We start from the raw sequence: 24,616 nt of genomic DNA on the forward strand, positions 1-24,616 counted from the left end.
AATAATCCTCATCTATCTTATATTGGGGCTTGGTGCAGACCTCAGTTCATCCTCTATGTGGAAAAAAAGCCATTTTAGCCCATTAAGGCCATGCTCCCACATAAGCCCACATTATTTCTGATGGGCTGCCCTTTGCAAAACAAGACCATCTCTGAATTGAGGATGGGGCCTAAGGGTACATCTTTCGCCATTTTACAATGCTGTGATTGCAGCCATTCCCCGACTCTCTGTGAATGGTACTCGTGGCCATTGATCAGTGGTTGTTGATAAATGGTCATGAGAATTTGCATAATTATGATAAAGGAACTGACCTCCCAGCCCATTGTTCCTTCAGTTGGCTGGTTTCAGTCATTATGCAAATGTACTGTTTATAAGATTGGGGAAACCTGCAGTCAGCTGAGACTGAAGAAGTCACTTGGATGTGTGATGAAACGTTTCTCCCACAAAACGCTACGTCCAGATGAACAGAATCAACTTTTGGAGAAGTGGGGTCACTGCCAAACGGTGTGGGTGAGAAAAAACAGTGCACAATATCCACTCAGTAACATCCTATTACAGCACTCATTGGTTAGGTTAGCCGTTTACTCCGTTCATAATCTAAATCAGGAGCGTCAAACATAAGGCCCAGGGTCAGAACTGGCCTGACAAAAACTCAAATCTCCCCCACTGAACAGCTTTAGAAAATCTAAAGGAGGGTATCAAGCTTGGACTTTTAACTGTATTTTTATATCTTATATAGCTTTTCCTGTTGATAAAGCTCTCCCCCATGGACATTAAGGTTGGGCGACGTAAAATTTTTCCAATCGTCAATCCAGTAAATGACGACAGGCGATAGATTTGTGCAAGTGACTTTTTAACAGGCAGAGCAATGTAATCATGCACGGACTGATTTGCACATTTAGAATTTATACGTTTTGTTTGGAGGGAATATTTTAACCTTGTTTCAGCATTAATATAGCTACTTTTTGGATTATTCATTTATTTATTTATTTGAGATGCGCCAAATCACACATAAGACTTAACATTACGTTGAAGATTTAAATGTTTTTTAAAAAGTTTGGATTTAAGAGCAGGAATCTCTGAGATAGAGGTTTTCAGTTGAGAAAACATAACAGACAAAATAATTTGAAACAAGAAGTCAGACTTCCAGTAGCTTCTAGTAGCTAGCCCTAAGATAAACTACTATGTGTGCTTCTTCAAGTAATGGACTGCATCAATTAGGGTTACATAAACAACAGTACAGTATATAAGAAGCCTTTGACTGTGGTGCATTTATTCTTGTTTATCGCTGAAGTCTACTTAGCATCAAAGGAAAATACCTGAGGAAACTGACCCTAATTCTCATTGCTGTGGCCATAAGGTCCCTCTTTTTTCCTGCCCGTTTATTTACATATATATTAATTGGGTATTAAAGATATCCAACCTGCTCAGACTGATAAGGGAGTGGAGGTGGTGGTCCAGAAGGTGCATACTCTCCTAGTATTGGGGTCCCAGGAGTGTTGGGGAAATCTGTAAATCCTGGCTGGTTGGAGAATCCCTGATTCCCTACAACAAAAATAATAGCAAACATTATTTCCATTGAGCAAATAAAAATGGGCCAGTAGATACTTTTTTTCCCTGTTGCATAATAGTACTCAAGGCAACAGTGGAGAGAGAAAACTTCCTGCTGAAGAGTCAAAGAGCATATCTTTATTGCAGTGCTTTATTGCAATATTACTTAGGTCACCTCACATCTATCTTCTATGCTTGTCTATAGTTTCTGCAATGATGCACAATATATATCATGAGTTACAAGTGGGGATAGCATGGAAACCATGGAAACTTCATTTTCTGGGCATTTCTGACCAAGCAAACAGTCCTCTTTAAAATGGTATCAATTAAAGAAAAAAAAAGCTGTCAAAGAAAGTTGCACCGAAAAAAGTAGATCCAGCAATACATTTGTCAGGCTTTTAAATCCATCTGATTAGAATCAGTGGTTCCACATCAGATCAGGGCTCTTAAACCATTTTATAAATCAAAATTACGTTTTTCTTAAGACCTATTTAAAATCTCAACCAAAAAAAAATCTTGACATGAAATGGCTATTTAAGACAGCTTTTTTGGTATACAGCTCTTTAGCAGTGTAATCCCTATAATAATCCCTTAAACCACAGGGTATGGATTACTGGTATGATAATGGACCGGTGTGGTAAAGTGAATTTGGGAAAGTGTTTCACATCAAGTAATTTTGTGTTTTTACATCAGTAAAAATAAATGAAGACACATAAGCTGCTACCTTAACTCATTTGACTTAACAGAGTACTAAACAGACCTTATTTGATTGAGGGAGCATATTAGTTATTGTTATTTATCATTTTATAATTTTTATTTTTAATACAGTTACAGTCATGTAGGGCTTTTGTACTGAGCACTCAAAGCACTTTTTTAAACATGTATCTGGGCAACATGGGTTCAGTATCTTATTCAAGTATAGGTTGACATGCAGGTGGGAGTATCCAGGGATCAATCCACACTTTCTAACAGTGTTGCATCGGTTAATTGAAGTTTGTGGGCATGTCTTTATGCACAGTTTTTTTAAGGTCTCAACTTTGGTCTTGTTGTCCACAGGACATTGTTCCAGAAGTCTCATGGTTTGTTCAAATGCAAATTTGGAAAGTGAAGTAGTGTTGCCATGCTCTTTTTAGTGAGATGAGGCTTTCTGTACTTGTGCAGTGTTTTTCTAATCTGATTGTCATAAACGTTAACATGCTAACTCTGCTCTGTAGTATCTCAGATGTAGCTCTTGGGCATGGTGCCATTTCTCTGAGCATTGTATGACCTTGGCTTTTTGGGGGAAATTTGTTGGAACGATCACTCCTGGAAAGATGGCAAACTGTCTGTTTTCTACTGGGGAAAAGCTTCAAATTGTCTGGAAAAGGCCTTTTAACCCTTCTGAGAAAGAAAGAGAGAGAGAGACAGACGGACGGACGGACAGACAGATAGCAACAATTGCTACCTTAAAATCATTGCTGGCTGATATCTTTCCTCCTTGGTATCGTGATAATAGATAACTGTCACAATTTGTAAATGATACAGACTAATGAGTGAGGACCAAGAATGCTATATCATAAGTAGGCAGAAAACGAGCCATTTATTAAGGCTGGAAAAATGTAAAAAAGCATAACACAAATCTAATGAGGAAACCGTGACACTAAAATCAAACATGCAGGCAGCCGCCAGTGCTACTCAGCCTCCTAGTAATCTGAGAAGGTAATTTCATTTCATGGTGCAGGTATTCATTGCCACTCGCGCAATTAAATTCCTTGTGTGCAAATTCAACATCCTGTGTGAATAGAACTTAGCAGCTACACGCACAAAGAAGCCTTTGCACACGTGAGTCTGCTTTGTGTGTATGGGTGCAGCTTCACACTCTTGTGGGTAGCTTTTGCGCTAAAAGCTGCTCGCTCAAATCAGACTTTTCACTGTCTGGATGCGGAACCCAAAGGAAGAGGGGTCCTAAAGTGACTGGTCACTTTAATGGAGGTTATTGCATTAAACAGAGTTACACCATGGCAGCAACTTAAGTGTTGTTTTAAAATGTATCTGTTTATAATTTCGAAAATAAAGTTTGCTCTTAACAACAGTTGCTGTTTGCTGTGCAGCAGTGGAAATACTGACAACCAGTGTTGGTCAAGCTACTTGAAAATCGTAATTAGATACTAATTACGGATTACTTCCCCAAGAAGTATTCCGTAATTATTTTTTACATTTTGATCTTGGAGGTTAGGTGGGTTAGGGAATGTGAATAAAATGGAATCAGACTTAAACTGTAACAAAAAAATCTCATTATATTTTATGTATGTTAATTATAACCGCCTCTCTTCAAATTATAACAACAACAAAAAAAAGTCCTCTTTCATACCTGGCCGACTGTACTCTGGGGTGTTCCTGCCTCCTGCATTCAGACTTTGGTAGGGGGATGATGCTGGGCCCAGAGCAGCAATCATTTCCATCACATTTGGTAAGACCATGTGACTTGGACTGACTGTGCGACAGCGTTTGAGGACTGGTCCATCAGGCTCCTCTTTTATATGAAGGTCAGGTTTAACAGGCACCGGCCTCCAACCACATACTGGGTCAATAGTGATCTCCTCATAGTCTGAACTGAGGAAGGGAGGGAAGGGTGAGACATGAAAATTGAGGACATTAAATAACAAAAATAAATAAAATGTGGAGCTTTTATCAAATTCTGTCCATTTCTAATATCATGTGTCCATAATTCATTAAATGCAGTTTTACTTATATAGCACCAGTTCCCAGCAACAGTCATTTTAAGGCATTTTATACTATGATGAGCTTCCAATATTAAAGAGAGAACCCAAACCATCTGATGATTCCCAATTAACAACACTGGAGTGATGAATGGAAACTAATGCTCCTGTTTAGATCCATCACTTGTTGTCCTCCACTTGTTCTGTTTCCTCATGTTTTTTAAGGACACACCACACAGCATGTTAAGAAATGCCAATAATAGCTATTTCTGCTAATAGCGCTTTTGGAATCCTATTGTTGGTGAAAAAAAAACTATTTTATGTCTTTCAAACTATGTTATCTTTGTCATTTCTCATAAATTCAACTAAAATGTGAACTAATTAAGTGTGTTTGCAATGGTCTCCTATTAAAGTACCTAAAAATACTATTTAAAACTGGTTCTTGGCTTAAGTTTTCTGTTATGTGTAGCGACAAGACTAGTTCATTTCATGAGTTGGGTGCCTTTTTTACACTTGAATGATTCAAAAGGTCAGAGCTAAGTTGTTCACCGAACAAAAAATAGTCCTCTGAAAATGGTCAAGTAAAGACTGGGCAAAAAGTATGTGAAAAAGCAAAACTTTAAAAGATTTTAAAAGAATAATTGGAAGCAAAATATAAAGAAATAAAAGGTGACTCAACATTTTTGTTGTGTGTGTGTGTGTGTGTGTATATAGCATTATTGTGAACCTTGTTCTTTTTAACCACAAAAATGTAGTGAACTGAAAATTGGCAAGCTCTTTAGATAGCAGTTTATCATTTTTCAGGATTATGGCAAATAAAGAATTACTTTGTTTTTTGTTAAAAATGACAGCAGTACAGAAGTGAGTATATCAATTAAATTCAATGTCATTTTACTTGTATATATCAACTGTAGTCGTCTCAGGTACTTTATATTGTAAAGACTGTAGAGACATAAAGAGAAAGCACCAACAATCAAACTACCACCTTGGAGCAAGCACTTGGTGACAGTGGGAAGGAAAAACTCCCTTTTAACAGGAAGAAAGCTCTGGCAGAACCAGGCTGGGGGAGTAGCAAGCATCTGCCATGACTGCTTGGGGGGTGAGTATCATGACCCAGTGGTATGGAAATACCACTGGTTAAGTAACTATTTACAGTAACAACACTTACTTTTGGATATAGACAAGAATCCCAAGCATATATTGGTCAACCTCCAGTCCTTCTAGCAAAGCTGTTTTACTGTGAACAAGAGGAGCAAACAGCTGGTGAAAACTTTATGCTGATTACTGATTATGAAAAAAGGGCAACAAGTCATTGTTAATGCACTTACTTGCAAACAGGGCATCGCCAGGTCCCTCTTTCACAGTTTAGCTGCAAATAGGACTCCAGATCGAAACACTATAAAAAAAGATCAAAGATTTCCACGTTGAAAGAACTCCACCGAATTTATCTGGAGGTGTAAGTAATAAGTGCACACATGACCTTACCTGTATGTGCCTGCAGTCATGGCCTCTGGCTGGCAGCTGGATTCGTTTGAATGTGATGGGGCATTTGAGAGAAACTTTAATAGCCGTCTGCTCCACTCCATCCTCCCCATTCAGACCAGGGGTTCCAGGAATGGTGCCACTGCTGAAGTTTCTTTTTACTGAAACAAAATGACCATAAAAAAGAAAAAGATGACTACCCGAGTGCTCCTAGTACTCCTTTGAGGAGAAAACTCTACAGCCGAAATAGACAAAGATTTTTCTGTATCAATGCTGGTGTGAAGACTGTTTGTCCTGTACTGATCCCCTTGCAAAGTTTCTTTCAATAAATCCCCAAATCAGTTTTCTTTCAATGGTGAATTTTATTTTTCACAACTGGAAGTCTACAAAGTTAGCTCCTTCATTCTTCATTTTGTATTCTCTGTAACTTAGAAGGTAGAATGGGTCATTTACTAATCAAACGCTTTGTGGTTTGATCCCTGACTATGATAGTTTGCATGCCAGATATCCTTGGGGAAGCTGCTAATCCCAAAGCTGCTATTTGATGCATCCACCAGAGTATGAATGTTAGATAGAAAGCACTTAGACAGAAAAAAGTGCTTGTATGAATGTTGAATGAGACATGTTGTACAAAGTGCTTTGAGTACTCAGTAGTGCTATGCAAGTACCAGTCCATTTGCCAGTTGCTACTTTTCACCAATACTGAATACAATAAGGAATTCGGTTCATAAACTATCGTGTCCAATGATTAGCATTATCATATCTCTAGACTATAAGTGTTAATTGTCTCTCTGCTTTTCAAATCTATTTCTTCACATATCCTGCATACTTTTAAAAAACCAAGGTGGCTATGGTAAAACTGGGGTGGCTGTAGCTCAGGCGGTAGAGCAGGTCATCTACTGATTGGAAGGTTGGTGGTTCGATTATCCTTACTAACCCCATGTTGCTCTCTAATGCATCCATCGTAGTGTGAATGTGTATGAATATTAGATAGGCACTAACAGCTTAGAAAAAGTGCTTGTGTGATTGGGTGAATGAATTACTTGTATAAAGTGCTTTGAGTGCTCAGATAGGATAGAAAAGCGCTATATAAGAACCAGTCCATTTACCAAAACTGTTCAACTCGAGGCTTAGTCACAGAACCTTGGTAATCAATATGCGACCTCACAGCTAGTGTTGCATAAAATACAAATACACATACACACTATACCAAGTTGTACAGGGCTTCACTGAATGAATGCACAGTGTTAAGTGGAAACCAGTGGGCCCTGCTATAACTGATGAGGTTGATAACTCACTCTTTGTAATGCAGTGCTCGGCCGGCAGCAGTCTCTTCTTCATCAGACCCTGCAGAACAGACCTGACAGATGGCCGGTGCACCAACTGTAGAACAAACAGGTGGGACTGGGGACAAAGAGACATGAGGGGCAAACAGGAGTACAAAATGAGGTTAATTCATTAGTTCAATGTAACATACTGTACTAAATTTTCTGCATTTCTGTGACTGAGTCAGGAAACAGTCACATCGAGGAACTTACACAGCAGCATGCTGTCACTGTGATCTGTACAGTGTTGCGCCCTGGCTGACACACTTGCTTTAGATACAAGGGCTTGTGGGAGGTTTTGTTGTCACCTCTTTCAATGGACAGAGGAGTTGCATTAACACTGACCTGATGAAAATGAAGAAGAGAGAAGAAGAGAAAACGTCAACAAAATCCTGGCAAATTAATTACCACCTTTAGAAGATCCCTTCTAAAGGTGGTAATTAAAGTTGAAATGTGGGGACAGTTACCTCTTCAAAATGTTATCTCAAGAACTGTTTATAATTAGTCACAGGAAACCAAACCAATAAATACAAAACATATCCAGCTATCTCTATTATAGACCACTGAGTTTTAGACCATCAGTGTGATGACACAAAGTTTCCCCTTTCATATCCATTCAAATGCCTCTTTAAGGGTTCAGACTTGGCTTCAGGTTTAAAGTAACAATTCGATTTAGGGTCAGAGTTTAGTGCTTAGTCTAATCGTTAAACCTATGAATAACAGACATATGAATGCACTGATAATAAATGTCCATACAAAAAGCCAAACGTACATACGTGTGTATATTGACGTCCACAAATATATAACAGATATGGATGCTTACTTGCACAGAGGCAGGCCAGTTAGTGTTCATTTGTCTGTCTTCGTGGTGGTAACACTTAAACTGCAGCTCTAAATCTGGCCTGTGGAGGGAGACACAAAACAGCTGTCAGGGGAAAAGACTGGGTGGGGCTGTCAGACATTCTTCATTTGTTTTCTTTCTGCTGTTTTAAATTGCTCAGGAAGAGAGCAATTTATTTACATATCACACCACAGTCAAGCACAGTGTCCCTCAAATATTTTCAAAAAGAACCTATAACATTTTTTTCTTTTCTGTCATATCCTGGTCCAATGGTGGATGATATTAAACATGGTCAGTGTATGCACAAGTAATCTATGTAAGCCAAAGCTCAGGCTTCAAACTGTTCCAAACACTGTTTCTCACTTTGTTCTGCTCTCGTCATGTGACTGCAGTGTCAGTCTTTATACCTCATCATTAGTGTTTTGTAGACAGAGTCTCGCAGATGGAAGGCGTGGTTGCTGACAGCCAGGTTGTGCTCCAGTCTGAAAGGCTCCAATACTACACCATCTCGTACAGGGAAAGTCAGACGCAGGTCGTCACTGGGGTTACCTTGAATGAAAAGTTGCAGTTTCTGATGCATCAGTGAATTCAAGGTCTATCTGGTGCCTTGACAGACAACTGAGGCACGAGGTTGTGATCCCATTTTTTCAAATAAAACAGACACTTTTGTTTATGCCTAATTTTATCCTGAGAGGAGTCTGAAAGGAAACAAAAGTAACTGTACCTTTTTAGATGAATACTAAAAACCTCTGACCTGCACGTGTTCTCATTTACATTTTTTTTTGTGATCAGTTGTTCTTTTGTGGATACAATGTTTATGACTCAATCAATTTTTAATTAAACATTTTGATGTTTGTTTGTTTTCTCAATTGTTAATTATTCTTCTACTCTGTTATTAACACTGTGAGAGCTGAGGTAGAGGCAAGTTTTCAGTGCCATTCATCACAAGATTAAGGAAATGCTACAGAGCCTAAATTCAAGTAATTTGTTATTTCCAGTCAAACTTCATCTGTATATCATCTTTAGCAGTGTACTTACTCTGTGGCAGCTGAGTCTCACCTGTAACGGGCTGCTGGGTGTTGATGTTGGCTTTGGTTTCTGTTGTAAGGTAGGGGGGTTTGGTTTCCTGGCCTGGAGAAAGGTAGGGAGGTATGGAGGTCCCCGGTGTCATTGGAGGGGTAGGATTCCCTCCCATTGGTGAGGTGGGATACCCAGGAAGCACCCCACCCCGAACTGGCTGAGAGACGAGGATGAGGAATATTTAGAGCATCAAACCTAACTAAAAAGTATTTTCGGTACTTCACTTGTTCCACATTTTGTCATGTTACAACCTTATTACTAAATGGATTAAATCGATTTTTCACCTCTCTACATGCACAACCCTATCTAATTTAAGCACATGTTGTTCTTTAATTTAAGTACTTTAACTTAAGTGCATTAGAAAAGTTCAAAAAGCATCTAGGACAGAAATAACTGCATTACACTTCAGAACAGAACTTCGGCTCTTTGTAAATACCTGTACAGACAGCATGCTAATGCTAAGCTAGTCAAGAACCCTGAGTAATATTAAAGCTGACTGAATTCTAACCTCAGCAGCCAGACGCTGAATTTCAACAGGCAACAAAAGCATGAGCATTCAGGTTGCAGCCTGAATACCTTTCTCCCTGTTCATGTTTCTACAGTAGAATCACTGCGGTGATTGCTTTGAAGCGTCTTTGTACTGGTTTTCTTCTTTACTTTATACTGTTAGCTTGTGTAAATACTGAGAGACAAATCATGTGTCCTCATTAGGAAAGGGATTTATGTTAGTGTGTGGGACTGTAGCCTATAGATTCATATTGTTAAATGCTAATTATGAGACAGTGATTTTCAGATAATTTTACAGAGAACCATGAAAGTAATGTAATGAGTAGTGACACAAAATACTTTCTTCAGTGTGTAATTAACTAACTACTGCATAACTTAAAAAAAATTTCTCTTTGTAATATGTGTAATAAATTTTTGGAGTAACGACCCCAACATCGATCATAACAAACAGGGGCAACATCTCCATCACGCACAAAAATTTGACAGCATGCAAATAATTGCACGACTGTAATGACTTTCATATGTTGTTCTTAAATCAGAGTTGGTGAGAACCTAATGCGAACTGACAAGGAATCAAATCTAAAAGTGATATCGATAATGGAATTAAAACTACTAAATTCTTATCAAATTATATGATGCCCCATGATGAACATTAGATACTGTAAGCAGTAGAAAACTAGCTTCTGCTTTACAATCCTCACACAGTCCTGCAACCAAACATCACGACTTCTAAGTAGAATGAATCAAAAACAGCATGAATTAAATTCAAACATTAAAAAATACTTAAACTTCTAACTTTTAGATATTAAAATCTTCATAAAATATAGGAAGCCATAGAATTTTAGTATAACAAAACTAAGAGAAACTGAGCTTAGGTGTTCAGTGTTGACAGCATGGGGTGAGTGCATGGAGGACTTACCCCATTCACTGCAGCCTGTGTGAAGGCATTGTATCCTCCTGGTCCTCCAGTTGCCATGCTGCCCTGACCATTGAAAGGCTCTGACTGAAGACCACAAAAACCAAACATGACATTGAGTACCCAGAAATGTCGACAGAAAGATGTGGGGAAAACACATCTGCAATTAATGCAATTCTTTTGTTAAACCCTTTGGATGAAAGGTGAGAGTCTGCACTTCACTCACATTGTATTAATTATTAGGGTCCAAGCACAAAATTGTGAAGGCCCTACTCTATCTACTCTGTGAAGCGAATAGAATATTTAAAACCCTAAACATACTCAAAAACGAATTCAATTTTGCACATGCATCAAAACTGGTGAAAATGTCAGTATTTTACTGGTTTTGGGACATGGACAGAGCAAAATAACTCTGTAGTGACCCCTAAAAAATTGCAAAGAAATGAGCCCACATGCTGTATTTCATGTACATGTATGAAATTTGGCAGACATGTAGCATCTGTAGACACACATAAAATCCTCTAGGAGTGATACCCTAAACCCAACAGGAAGTCTACCATTTTGAATCGAAGATAATAAATTTTGGCACCACTTTTATCATTTCAACTTGGCAAATTTAAATGTTTTGCCATGAAGCACGAAACTGCTGTAACTCAAAGACACATTGTCCAACATAACACTGTCTCTCCTAAGCTTCTCGGGGGTCATGAGAGTCCAGAAATGAACACATTGATATGTCAAATCTCAGCAAAAGTTGGTGTGCCACCTAGTGGGAACAGGAAAAGTCATGTAATATACTTTGAAATACTGGTTCACCAGATTCACGTCAAATCCAAATAAACATCAGACCTTGATGACACTTCAGTGTGAACACTTTTATTTAATGGCACACCCTGGGGTGGCTGTAGCTCAGGTAGCAGAGCAGATCAGCCACTAACCAGAAGGTTGGTGGTTTAATCACAGGCTGCTCCAGTCTGCATGCCAAATATCCTTGGGCAAGATACTAACCCCATGTTGCTCTCCGATGCATCCATCGGAGTGTGAATGTGTATGAATGTTAGATACTTAGCACTTAAGCTTAGACATGCTTGCGTGAATGGGTGTGATTGGGTGAATGAATTAGTTGTACAAAGTGCTTTGAGTGCTCAGACAGAGTAGAAAAGCGCTATATAAGAACCAGTCCATTTACCATTACCATTTACCCTGATGTAATGTCTCAAGCTGTAGAAAAAAGTCTCTTGGAACTATAGCCCAAACCCAACAGGAAGCCAGCCTTTTTAATTTAAAGGGAAATTTTGGCTGCAAATTTTGTATATTTGTTACCAATTTCAGGCAAATGGAGGCAAGTCCCTCCTTCAAGGGATTTCATCTGCTCAACATGATATTTAGTTAGTGCAGTTAAAGACTATGATGATATTAAAGGGCAACACAAGTGGCAACAGGAAAAACGCATAATCGCGTGAATCTGCTTACTCACAGCGCGCAGGAGCTGTAGCTCGGCTTGACCAGGACCCTCCTGGACATGCGCCAGGGTGTCAGGCTTGGATGCTTGTACCTTCAATTTTGTTTAAAATCCACTTTGGTGTTATATAGAGGCAAAACTAGACTCTAAATAGTTCATCTTTATAACTCAATAAACTTCAGTTAGTTATTTTAACAAAAACAGCCAAGTGGTTTCAATTGTCCTCTCATTTCTGTTTTGTAAAAAATAAATAAATTGGTTCAAGTAGACAAAGCACTCGCCCTAGACTGCAAGACCAGACTGACCAACCTGTGACTACAAGACCTATGACTTGATGCCCCACACCTGGACTGAAGGACAATGGAATGTCTTTAGGACTGGAGAAGTGTAGTCACATGGTAACAAAGAGAGGGAAGGTAGTCAGAACTGAGGGGATCGTACTACCAGAAGGCAAAATTGCAAACACTAAAGACAGCTACAAATATCTGGAAATCCCACAGGTAAATGGACACCAAACAGGCTGCTAGGAAAGCTGCAACCACCAACTACACAGATGGTCAGAGAAATCCTGAGGAGATAGCTGAACGGTATGAACAAGATCTGGGCTATCAACATCTACCTGCTGCCCGTGATCAGTTACCCTGTTGGGATAATAAGCTGGCCAAAAGAGGAGATAGAAGCCACTGACATGAAGACGAGAAAGCTCCTGACCATGCATGGAGGGTTTCACCCCAGTCCAGCACCCTGAGACTGTACACTAAGCGGAAGGAAGGAGACCAGGGCATAGTGAGTGTCAGTACCACAGTCCAGGATAAGACAACAGACATCCACGAGTACATCAGGAAGATGGCTATAACCGACCACGTGCTCAGTGAGCAGAAACCCAAGAAAGAGGAGCAAGAGAAACCATACCATGCATTGTATGTACTAGGGCAGTCACAAACAATTATTTTGATAGTGGACTAGTAACAGGACACTGGAGTAAATTCTCTACCATTTCACACTTCTGTTTGACATTTATTCAGCTGTGTAAAAACTATATCTTTAATCTCAGCCAAACCAATTTACTCAGGAACAAATAAAACACGCCAAACAATAACATTTTTAAATTATCTGAGTGACTTATATATCATGTTCAACCTGAGTAGAGTAAAACGGCGGGGGGTTTGAACATGATGTGCCGGGAGTTCGCGTTTCTCGCCGGCTCTAGTGAGCCTTCAACCCTCTAGCTATCGATGGGTCTCCGAAAACGTCGGCGCACTTTTGCAAATATGTGATGTCTTGATAAATCGAGCAGATATTTGACGTTTACACAGCTACATTCTCGCCTGAAAATATGTTAAAAGTTTATTTTGTGACCCAGAAAGAGTAATAAGAGCAATATTAAAACTAAGTAGCTGCCGCCATTGTTGCAAACTGGAATTGGCTGGGCTGCGCTATGAATTCTGAGATAGGTTGGGCCACGAAGGATACACCCGACCCATCCTTCAAATCTGGGGAAATGAAGGACGCATTTTTCAGCCGGATTTGGGGGAGTCTTCGAATTTGGACAGGCTTCACCGCATCGCTGTAACATAATTGGCCTACAAATGCGGGCACAGGAGGATGCAGCCGCTAAATTTGGACAGCTATGAAACCGGACACTGCTTCTAGGTCTGGGTATCGTCACTGATTACTAGAATCGATTCGATTCCGATTCACAACGTCCCGAATCGATTCAATCCACGATTCGATTCAATTCGATTCGGGGAAATCTTGCTCAGACACTCAGAAATATTATAATTCAGATCATGCACCAGTACATTTCCATGCTTTTATATCTATAAAAAGAAAGCTGACACTTGCAAGACTTTATCAAAGGTGTAAGCATCACAGATGCCTTTGTGTCAAAGTAGCTGAGGATAAAACACAGAAAAACGATTTTATAAAAACATTCAGCAGTAGATCAAAAACGAAAGAAAACCATTAATCAACATCTGAACATTACCCGATGCTGCTGAGGTGAAGCAGGGCAAAGTTATAGAGGTTTTAAAGACACAGCTAAGCGTTTTGCAATTTTGCATAATTTTAAAAAGTTTACATTTGTTCAGAAGCCTATTGAACAACAGAAATGAGGCTTTTTTTTCCGGAAGTAAGTAAAAGGAGACTTGTGCGTAATAAGCAAGCGAATAATGCACAAAAAAGATTTTTAGACGGAAATTGTTCTTGAAGTGTACTATGAGAGAGAGAGAGAGAGAAAGCTGTGCATGAAGTGTGATTTTATCTCGGTGGAAGCAAAACAGCAAAAGTAAGAGGAAATTCATGACGATGTTTATGTGAAGGGTAGTTTGGATCTTTTTTTGCTGCTGGTTCAATCAATATTGTTTGGAGAGAGATAAAACCTACAGCTTCAGAATCTAGCGCAAAAAGGACGTAAACACAAAGCATGGACCCGCCAAAACATTAGAATCAGCGAGCTGTCGGCTTTCAGCCCGACTGTGTCCGTGCCGTCGGGTGAGAAAGGCGACATCTCGCTGATTCTGATGCGTCAGCGGGTCCTTGCTTTGTGTTTACGTCTTTGTGCATAATCCGTGTACCTGCTCTCATTTATTGTTTTAGCTGTTTGGTGGTTGTTGAAATTTTGTGAGGTTTAACCTGAGATTCTGGCGTTTTGGGCAAAATAAATTTATATTGAAAAAATTGATTCAGGATTTTAATGAATCGATATCACGTTATCCAAGCTAGAATCGATTTTAATTGATAAACTGATAATCAAAACCCACCCCTAACTGCTTCTGCTTCTTCTTCTTCGGGGTTTAACGGCAGCTGGCATCCCTGGACATGCAGTGCTGCCATCTTCTGTTTCGGTCCGTTATTACACTCTTAAATCCTACTACTTATTCCTGCGTCTTTCGGGATCTTACAAAGCTTCAAACGACGCCTCGACTATTAAATTAGTCGTCTGCGATTTTAATAGTCGACGTAATCGTGACTAGTCGACTAATCGTGGCAGCCCTAGTATGTATCACCGGCTAGCTAGCGGATCTAAGAGCAGACCACAGCAACCTCCCCGAGCAGGTTTCAGTAACCATTACAATGGCAGACATCCAAGAAAGGGTCTCCAGTATGAAGCACTGGACAACACCAGGCCCCAACATGATTCAGCCTACTGGCTGAAGAAGCTGACTGCGATCCATGAGCATCTGGCAGTACAAATGAACCACCTGCTAGTTGATGAGAGAGACCCAGGCTAACTGAAAACCAGACAGTTCTGATTCCCAAGGACCCCCCCCAGAAGGTACTGGCACCATCTAACTACCAGCCAATAACCAACATTCTAGATATAGTTGTGCCAGGTGAAATAGTTTCAGCATCTGCTTTTATTCTGTACATTACAAGTTTTATTTAGGAATTTATAAGATAGTCAAACATCCTTAAAAATTATGTTAATCTCAAACATCCCAAAGCTGCTTGGCTCTGTTTTGTGGTCACCTTATAATACTGAGGAGGATTGGGCTGTCCAGCTCCAGGGGAAAACTGTGCTGGATTGTGTGATCCAGCAGAGTAGTGTCCCACGTGAGGCATCCGGCTGGAGAGGTAAGAGGGTGAGGTGGCGCATCTCTGCTGCGAACCAGAGGGGTATTGCAGAGGCTGGTTAGTGTACCCCGACATCCCACCAGAGCCATACTGTGGTCCAGAAAAACCCTGGAAAAAGACAGAGACGGTAAAGTGGAATTAGAGCTGTTTAATCCATAATTTAATGGGAAAGTATGATATTGCATGAGTTATCAAGTAAGTATCTAATTCTTTCTGCCTTTTGAATAAACCAAAATAGGACAGATGAGAGGTAGTTAGCACTGTTGCCTAACAGAAGGTCCTGATTTTGACTCCACCATCTGACCAGGGCCTTTCTTTGTGGAGTTTGCATGTTCTCCTAATGATTTCGTGGGTTCTCTCCGGGTACTTTGGCTTCCTCCCACGGTCCAAAGACAATTAGTGGGGATAGGAAGTGAAATGATGTTTTTAAACTGGTGACTATAAATTGCCCACAGGTGTTAATGTGAGTGCAAATGGTTGTCTCTTTGTTAGCCCTGTGATGGATTGGCGATCAATCCAGGGTGTACCCTGACCCTTGCCCTATGGTAGCTAGAATATGGTAGCTACCCCACCCCACCCCAAGTCCCTGATAAACATATACAGAAAAAAATAGATGGATGGAGGACAATATACTATAATATAGTTTGAGTTTGAGCAAACATTTGGTGGGATCACAGACCTCGGAATGGAAAGGCCGTTTGAGTCCTTGTTGTCCGCCTGGATAGCCTCCTTGATGTGGAATCCTCTGAATATGCGCAGGGTGAGAAGGATACAAGCCTCCGGTGGAAGGTGGAAGTCCAGACCTTGAAGAGATCATCCCGCCAGGGTTCATCCCTGGAGGGCCACGGGGGCCCGCATGAGATAGGAATTGGGTGCTGTAAGAGGATGTTCCGCCCAACTGAAAAGGAAAGGAGAAAAAAACAAAAATGTTATAAAGTTAACTGGATCTTTTCCACAGCATTGACGGTTCACAGAGTTCAGTCACAGCGAGTCAGGGTCTGCATTTATTAAGCAACTCAGAGCTGTGAAAGTTACTTTTGCCCAGTCGCAGTTTTGGTAGTTGAAATAAATACAACCTGTAACTTAAAATGGGAATCCCATTTAACTTAAGTCTAATCAATATCAATATAGTGCTGTGGATCAAAAGACCCCTACCTGATGTTTTGTTTTGGGTTTTTTTCCCATATTTGTCACACTTTCAGATACAGTACATTTTTCAGATTATCAAACAGTGTTTAATATTAGACAAAGATAACCCAAGTAAATAAAAATAGCATTTTTTTTTTATTTAAAGTGTATTTTTTAAGGAAAATAAGCTCAGTATTGCTCAGCCTATCAAAATTACTCCAAGTGTAATTAAGAAGTCACACAAGTCTCATAAGAACCCAGAACAACATCTAAAAAACTGCAGGCCTCAGTTAGGTATGATGATTCAACAATGACAAAATATTAACAGATTGCAATTTTTGCTCAGAGTTTCAATGTAAAAATCACTGCTGACTAAAAAGAACTGTCAGGTTCATCTCACATTGCCAAAAAAAAAGTACCTTCGTTGTTCCCTGAAATTTGGGGAAAATATTCTGTGGATTGCCAAGACAAAAGCAGAACTTTTCTGAAGACTTACAACCCATTACATTCAGCATGAAACAGTATTTCAGAAAAAGTACATCATACCAACAGTCAAACATGATGGTGGTAGTGTGATTCTCTGTGACTGCTTTACTGCTTCAGGATCTGCACGACTTGCCATAGCTGATGTAATCATGAATTCTGCTCTCTACCAGAAAATCCTGAAGCTCAAACACACTTGAGTCATGCACCAGACGTATCTTAAATACACAAGTCAACATCTGAATGTTTCAAAAACACACCACAGTAGGTGAATTAAAACAATTCTGTAAGGAAGAGTGAGCCAAAATTCCTCCACAGTGATGTTAAAGACTTATTGCCATTTATTGCAAATACTTGATTGACATGTCTGTTTAAGCTAAAAGAGGATGCACATGATCACTGCCTGCTGCTCTCTTTGTGCTTTTGTGTCTTCATTAATAACTTCAGAGGAGATTATAGGCAGAGAGTGGGACATGTAACAGGTCCAACCTTGGATGCTAAAATTATCCGAGTCAAAAATTTGGCAATCAGGATCAACACGAACAAGTTGAAACTAGAGCTGCAACTACCAGAAACATCTGGTAACATCCAACGCAGAGTTCAGATGTTCAACTCACTATCATTTATGGAAAATAAAATCAGCTAATTACATCAAATGATTGCACCTGAACCATGAAAGCTATGTGCAGCTTCTCCCTTTTCTCTTCTTGCATGCCTCCCCTAACACAAAGAGATGCACATATTTTTCTCAGAGACCTTTACCTGGCCATAGCTCAGCTCCTGGTTCTGTTTTTCCTGTATTGCTGCAACAGTCGCTGTAGCAGTGGCAGTTGCTGTGGCAGCGGCGGCAGCAACAGCAGCAGCAGCAGCCTGAGTGAAATCTGAGGGTGGACGAACGCCTAGACCGGCACCTCCACTGTTTCCAGAGTAACTGTGGGGAGAGAAAGGAAAACTGGGAGATGAGTGGGATTAGTAAACTACACATAACTATGTGACGTTTTGTCACTAGCATGAGTCAGAGTCGTGGGTGAGAGCAACCATATTACATTACATGCATGTAATTAAAAAAAGCATTTCAGTCCTAACCACTAGAGTCAAAACAAGATATTTATATTTGATATGGCTCTGATTTGGGAGATCACCCTCTTCCATCCGATATATGAAGAGCCTGAGGCAGAAAAAACTATAGCAGGGAATCAAAACAAAACAGAAATGGAAAGAAAGAAATGTGGTGGGCTGCATAGCTGTTTGCAGTTGTTTAGCAACTGTGGGCAAGAAATATTTACTGAGGTTATGTAAAAGGTTACTAAATGCAGGACCTATCTCTCATGATGACCTTCTGTACCACAGTTAGATCAACTATCATCATTCCAGTGTTAACTGATGGCTGGCTTCCAGCCTACTTCTTCAAGTGTTTCTACAGGGAGTGCAGAATTATTAGGCAAATGAGTATTTTGTCCACATCATCCTCTTCATGCATGTTGTCTTACTCCAAGCTGTATAGGCTCGAAAGCCTACTACCAATTAAGCATATTAGGTGATGTGCATCTCTGTAATGAGAAGGGGTGTGGTCTAATGACATCAACACCCTATATCAGGTGTGCATAATTATTAGGCAACGTCCTTTTCTTTGGCAAAATGGGTCAAAAGAAGGACTTGACAGGCTCAGAAAAGTCAAAAATAGTGAGATATCTTGCAGAGGGATGCAGCAGTCTCAAAATTGCAAAGCTTCTGAAGCGTGATCATCAAACAATCAAGCGTTTCATTCAAAATAGTCAACAGGGTCGCAAGAAGCGTGTGGAAAAACCAAGGCGCCAAATAACTGCCCATGAACTGAGAAAAGTCAAGCGTGCAGCTGCCAAGATGCCACTTGCCACCAGTTTGGCCATATTTCAGAGCTGCAACATCACTGGAGTGCCCAAAAGCACAAGGTGTGCAATACTCAGAGACATGGCCAAGGTAAGAAAGGCTGAAAGACGACCACCACTGAACAAGACACACAAGCTGAAATGTCAAGACTGGGCCAAGAAATATCTCAAGACTGGTTTTTCTAAGGTTTTATGGACTGATGAAATGAGAGTGAGTCTTGATGGGCCAGATGGATGGGCCCGTGGCTGGATTGGTAAAGGGCAGAGAGCTCCAGTCCGACTCAGACGCCAGCAAGGTGGAGGTGGAGTACTGGTTTGGGCTGGTATCATCAAAGATGAGCTTGTGGGGCCTTTTCGGGTTGAGGATGGAGTCAAGCTCAACTCCCAGTCCTACTGCCAGTTTCTGGAAGACACCTTCTTCAAGCAGTGGTACAGGAAGAAGTCTGCATCCTTCAAGAAAAACATGATTTTCATGCAGGACAATGCTCCATCACACGCGTCCAAGTACTCCACAGCGTGGCTGGCAAGAAAGGGTATAAAAGAAGAAAAACTACTGACATGGCCACCTTGTTCACCTGATCTGAACCCCATTGAGAACCTGTGGTCCATCATCAAATGTGAGATTTACAAGGAGGGAAAACAGTACACCTCTCTGAACAGTGTCTGGGAGGCTGTGGTTGCTGCTGCACGCAATGTTGATGGTGAACAGATCAAAACACTGACAGAATCCATGGATGGCAGGCTTTTGAGTGTCCTTGCAAAGAAAGGTGGCTATATTGGTCGCTGATTTGTTTTTGTTTTGTTTTTGAATGTCAGAAATGTATATTTGTGAATGTGGAGGTGTTATATTGGTTTCACTGGTAAAAATAAATAATTGAAATGGGTATATATTTGTTTTTTGTTAAGTTGCCTAATAATTATGCACAGTAATAGTCACCTGCACACACAGATATCCCCCTAAAATAGCTAAAACTAAAAACAAACTAAAAACTACTTCCAAAAACATTCAGCTTTGATATTAATGAGTTTTTTGGGTTCATTGAGAACATGGTTGTTGTTCAATAATTCCTAATAATTCTGCACTCCCTGTAAGGTTACTTTGGCAATGATAAAGATGAGTTCAGTTGCTTACGGTGATATTGGTAGTCGGACAGTATAAAACCATCTCTATGGGATGTAGTCAGCAAGCTAGGGGAGTTGTGCCTGTGTAAATAGTCAGTACTAAAATACACATGATTTCTTTGAATGTTCATTTTCCAGGGTGGAATGACTGTACAGCATATATCTTTTAATGACGTTCAAGGTAAAATGTATGCATACATACATTCACTTACATCTTTTTAATAATTGGTGTTGAAGGATCTACAATGTCTTTTAACTTGACATGAAAAAGCATATTAACCTATTAACTGGTGATCATAATTTACTACAACTAGTAGTTTCTCTTTGCCTTTTCTCTGAGCATAAAAAAATGTGGTTTCACAGCACCAACTAGACTGGCCAATAATCAGAACAATAGGATGGCATACCTTCCACTGTAGGCGGAGGCTGGGTTGTAAGCAGTGCTGGGACGTCCATACATGACTGGCTGGCCATAACCTTTCGAGACAGGATCTCCATATGACTGCTGACCTATGAACTGGGAGCCCATCCCAGGACCCATACCAGGGCTACCACCGGGCATCATGTGACTGCCAGAGCTATCGCCAGGGCCCATGGGTGCACCAAACACCTACATAGGAATAGGAGGAATAATTTCACCCCAAACAGTCATATAAACCATAAAGTGACGGGAAGATATGAAGGCAGACAAGGTGGTGGGAGACATTCATTAGACCAAAGTGTGGGCTTCCTAGGTTAACTCTTAACACTCAAACTGAAAGTTAAAGAGAGACAGTTTATTTTAAAATAATTAAGTAATTTTTTTACACATGTACTTCTAAGTAGACTCAAACATGTTTTGGTCTTTGGGACGAAACAGTATTTGTGAAAGTTATAACAGCACTGTAGGTTAGGAATAGGACATTTAACAATGAAATGTGGATGTAACCGTTGAGAGCAGCTCAACTTCAGCCATATCAGTGTCCTGAAAGTAAAAGTCTTTCAGAGAAAAGCAGCTAGCCCATTGATGACTTTATTGTTTTCTAATCTTTACTTTTCTAATAGTAGATTACGGGACATTTATGAAAAAACAAAACAAAAAAACAATCATGATGAAAAATACCGAGCAACACACTGAAACACTGGTGCTCGAGCAGCTCTCATATCGTGCAAGGCAAAATTACTGTTTTCGTCAAGGGATTCTGGTGGCTTTAAGGAGAGTAATACAATTATTTTAGTCCCCTGTTGAACAGGGCTGAAAATCTCATACACAGTGTGCACTTACACCAGATTTTTCCTCTTTTTGGAGGGGCCGACATCCGTTTCGCTGCTGACCCCATCCACTACAATAAGCTTCCAAACAGGGGATTGCCTGACTACCATCTATTTTAGTTAACAAACTGAATATGCACAAGTACCTCTTACAAAATCTAGCCCTTTTAGTAAAGGGAAATATTTCACTTCTAGATTCTCAGTCAGAATAGCAGCCCTTGATTTTATACTCTGAATTAAACCCAGGCTTTGTATATACTTCCGAAATTAGTCTTTTGTATAGTTACAGCCAACAGGAGGAGAACAATGTCCCAGGATACCCAGGATACCAAGTCATGTGTTACCTGATTGTGTGTGTGATTGGTCACACCCCACACAGTGGTTACTACAGAGAGAGATCCTGCGTGCTGATTGGTGCCTGGTTGCCAGGAGACTGGCTCATTTATGAAGGAGCCGCCAATGCTGCAGGAGGATATGAATACGAGTCACTGGGATAGTTGTGGAGGTTCAGCAGAGGCAGAGAGAGCTTTCATCTAGATATCAATAACATTAAATGTCAGAATATCAGACATAACTTTATTATTTCCTAACGAAAATAGATGATGAAAACAGACCTTATTACAGCTCATTTTACTGCTGTAGCACAAGGACGTGAGTAAAAGGTAATCATTGCACCTTTTACTTTGGCGAGCTAATGATGAACCATAACATGGTTTATTTATCTCACAGTTAAGGTTTCTGCTTCCTCCTTGAAAACCATTTACTGGAAAGGACAGCACCGGTCTCAGAGCACAATATTTAAAGGCTTACTGACACTGAAACCTTCAACACCATTATGGATGTTTTAGTTTTAATATTTTTAAATTACTCTTCCATATTTTGGTAAAGACATAGAAGTTTAATCTGGCATTTGTTCACTTAATAATCAGATTCAATATGTTTCTGTAACTTTTTTCCCCATTTTCCCCCTTTTTAACCATTACTGCTTGTTGTTGAGCTGCCTACACATTTCTTCCACTTCTTTCTGTAGTGAAACAGCAGTCATCAAGCTGTATGGCTGCACTCAATTAAGACTGTTTCGGCTTAAGCGAATCCAGATGCATCCAAAAAGACTTAACAGAAAACACTCTGGATTCCCTTTAATAGTTCAAACTGGAGGGAATTCAGTTATCTGCTTCTTTTTTTTCCTTTATTATTTACAGATCCATGCATCCAAGTTTTCTTCCTGGTCGGAGGTGCAGCACATACACTTACTGAGCATGTCTATAGTCAAAAGATTCTCCATCCATTCTCTATCCATCTGCATTGATTTATATTTGCCAGCATGGTTCTGCAATTGGACTTCTCTTCCTTTGATTTTCCATGACTGCATGAGGAAAGGCCTGCAGGGGAACATCAGCTATAGCCAGCACAAAACAGACTGCTTACGAATGACTGCTTAACATGTAATGTTTAGGAACTTTGTTAAATTAATAGTTCATAATAAAAATTATCATAATTTCATATGTGTTATGAATTTGTCTCCATAAAAACAGCAAAATGTGACCATGGAGTGCAGGAGGAGACAGAATGAAGAAGGGTTGATACTGGTCAGAATAGCTAACACACGCAGTGCACACTCCTATCGCTTGACACTACAAGTCGTGCAGCGCTGACTTCACTCTCCCTCTGAACCTGTGTCTCAAAAAAAACATCTTCCCCATCAAGTGAGACGGCACTGATGAAACTGGAGATGACAATGTCCCTTTAAGGCATAAAGCCATAAAAGAAAGATTTTATATTGGGAATTTCACAATAAACCATACTTTCAAAATTCTGAAAAACATAACTATTTCTTTTATTGTACCAGGCGTAGTGTAGGTATCACAGACAACCAATCAGTTATAGACAAATCTGGTGTAAGACCTTTAAAAAGCTTACTGCAGGATTGCTCTCCAAAATCCAAAGAAAACTGATTTAGTCTATTTGAGCCTTGAAATGCTTGGGACGTTTGCTTGAAAATGAAAGTTATTTAAGTTATTCATATTTTAATTTTAGAAGATATGATGTGGAAAGAGTAGTTTTAAGAACACTTCAAACATACATAAAAATAATTTGAAAATTTTAATGAAATAACCAATTTGTATATTTAAATCATATTAAATAAGTGAACAACTAATGGGAAAAATTTCATTCCATTATAACTTGTAGTGGCTTGCCTAGTAATGCAAGACTCATTCTTGCTTGGCTTAGCAGGTGAAGGGTCACATGATTCACCTGAGGACACTGAGCTTATGGTCACACTTGTGTGAGTGTGTGGATACCTTTGTGGAGGCAAGGAGGGTTTCATGCACTTGAGGAGGTTCATCGGAGTACCCCCACCATCCTCCAGTGGCAGCCCTGAGACGCACAGAAAAAGACGAATACTCAAATCTCATTTGGTGCCGCAAACAGCAGCAATTTATCATCACTGTAGCCCGTACTCTGTGCACAAAGACAGTGCCGTCCCACTCTGAGCAACTCACTTTAATGTGTGTGTGTGTGTGTGTCACTGTGCACATCAAAATGTTAGCCTATCACTGACTGCTCTCTTGGCTCTGATACCTCGTCAAGGAGGGGGAGGGGTGCTGCGAGCTATATTTAGCCTGCTGATATCAAAAGAAATTTAAGAGAACAGAGAGGCACCGTCCTCTCTCAGAACACCAATGTACAATAGTCACTTACCGACACAAACGTTTAAAGCTTAAGCAGAATTTTTTCCTGTTTTATTTTTGTTTGAAGACAGAGATCACTATCAATTTGATTATTTCTGAATCCAAAACACAAGTGAAGCTAGTTGATCATTTAGAAAAAATCATAAGGATGAAAAGATGAAATATTTGCCGTTTAAAATATTTCAATTAGACAATTTGATGCTTTTCATTATTAAAAAATGAAAAGCATTATTCAAAACAAAACAAAACATCAAATTTATTATCGCCTGGGTAAATAATTTGCTGTCACCCAAACATCTGAGTATGGTAACACATCTGAACACACCTTATGTGTGAACATAATTTTACAAATAATAAATACATAAATAAATTTACAGTCATTTTAAAGATTAATCTAAAAGAAATTTTAATGAAAAAAAAACACGAGTTAACCATTAACTCCATCAGCCAATAGGGCCCATAGTTATAAAAGGGCACCAATACAAAAGGTACTTCTTTTGCTTCCTGTGTTCAAAGGAGTCCAAACCCTTACAAAATGAATTCAAGCCATTAAAAGAATGTGAAGAAACAACCACTTTAACTTTATGTCCAGAACATCTCTGTGTTGTGTTTAAGTGACATCAATTTAAGCT

The 24,616-nt window shown here is 39.7% G+C and overlaps 1 protein-coding gene across 9 annotated transcripts in view; it reads right to left on the reverse strand.

Annotated features, from left to right (window-relative positions):
* LOC101482953 (zinc finger MIZ domain-containing protein 2) overlaps positions 1-24,616 on the reverse strand; it is a 32,176-nt gene that overhangs the window by 1,514 nt on the left and 6,046 nt on the right. For 3 of the 9 annotated variants that reach the window (XM_076886804.1, XM_014411144.4, XM_014411145.4), the window contains exons 2-18: positions 23,595-23,670; positions 21,636-21,753; positions 20,448-20,650; positions 17,813-17,981; positions 16,119-16,337; positions 15,335-15,547; positions 10,405-10,488; positions 8,958-9,135; positions 8,306-8,447; positions 7,881-7,959; positions 7,271-7,402; positions 7,031-7,136; positions 5,736-5,893; positions 5,579-5,646; positions 5,419-5,487; positions 3,902-4,143; positions 1,424-1,545 (exon numbers count right to left, since the gene is read on the reverse strand). In XM_076886804.1, coding sequence (XP_076742919.1) covers positions 1,424-1,545; positions 3,902-4,143; positions 5,419-5,487; positions 5,579-5,646; positions 5,736-5,893; positions 7,031-7,136; positions 7,271-7,402; positions 7,881-7,959; positions 8,306-8,447; positions 8,958-9,135; positions 10,405-10,488; positions 15,335-15,547; positions 16,119-16,337; positions 17,813-17,981; positions 20,448-20,650; positions 21,636-21,753; positions 23,595-23,638 — 2,346 coding nt within the window. In that variant the 5' untranslated portion in view covers positions 23,639-23,670. Of the gene's footprint in view, positions 1-1,423; positions 1,546-3,901; positions 4,144-5,418; positions 5,488-5,578; positions 5,647-5,735; positions 5,894-7,030; positions 7,137-7,270; positions 7,403-7,880; positions 7,960-8,305; positions 8,448-8,957; positions 9,136-10,404; positions 10,489-15,334; positions 15,548-16,118; positions 16,338-17,812; positions 17,982-20,447; positions 20,651-21,635; positions 21,754-22,545; positions 22,691-23,594; positions 23,671-24,616 lie in introns of those variants that run through there. The other 6 variants (XM_076886807.1, XM_076886808.1, XM_014411147.4 and 3 more) reach the window with 4 other exon arrangements.

Source organism: Maylandia zebra, linkage group LG7 (genome assembly GCF_041146795.1).
Source record: "Maylandia zebra isolate NMK-2024a linkage group LG7, Mzebra_GT3a, whole genome shotgun sequence".
In the NCBI taxonomy this organism is placed as follows: Eukaryota; Metazoa; Chordata; class Actinopteri; order Cichliformes; family Cichlidae; genus Maylandia; species Maylandia zebra.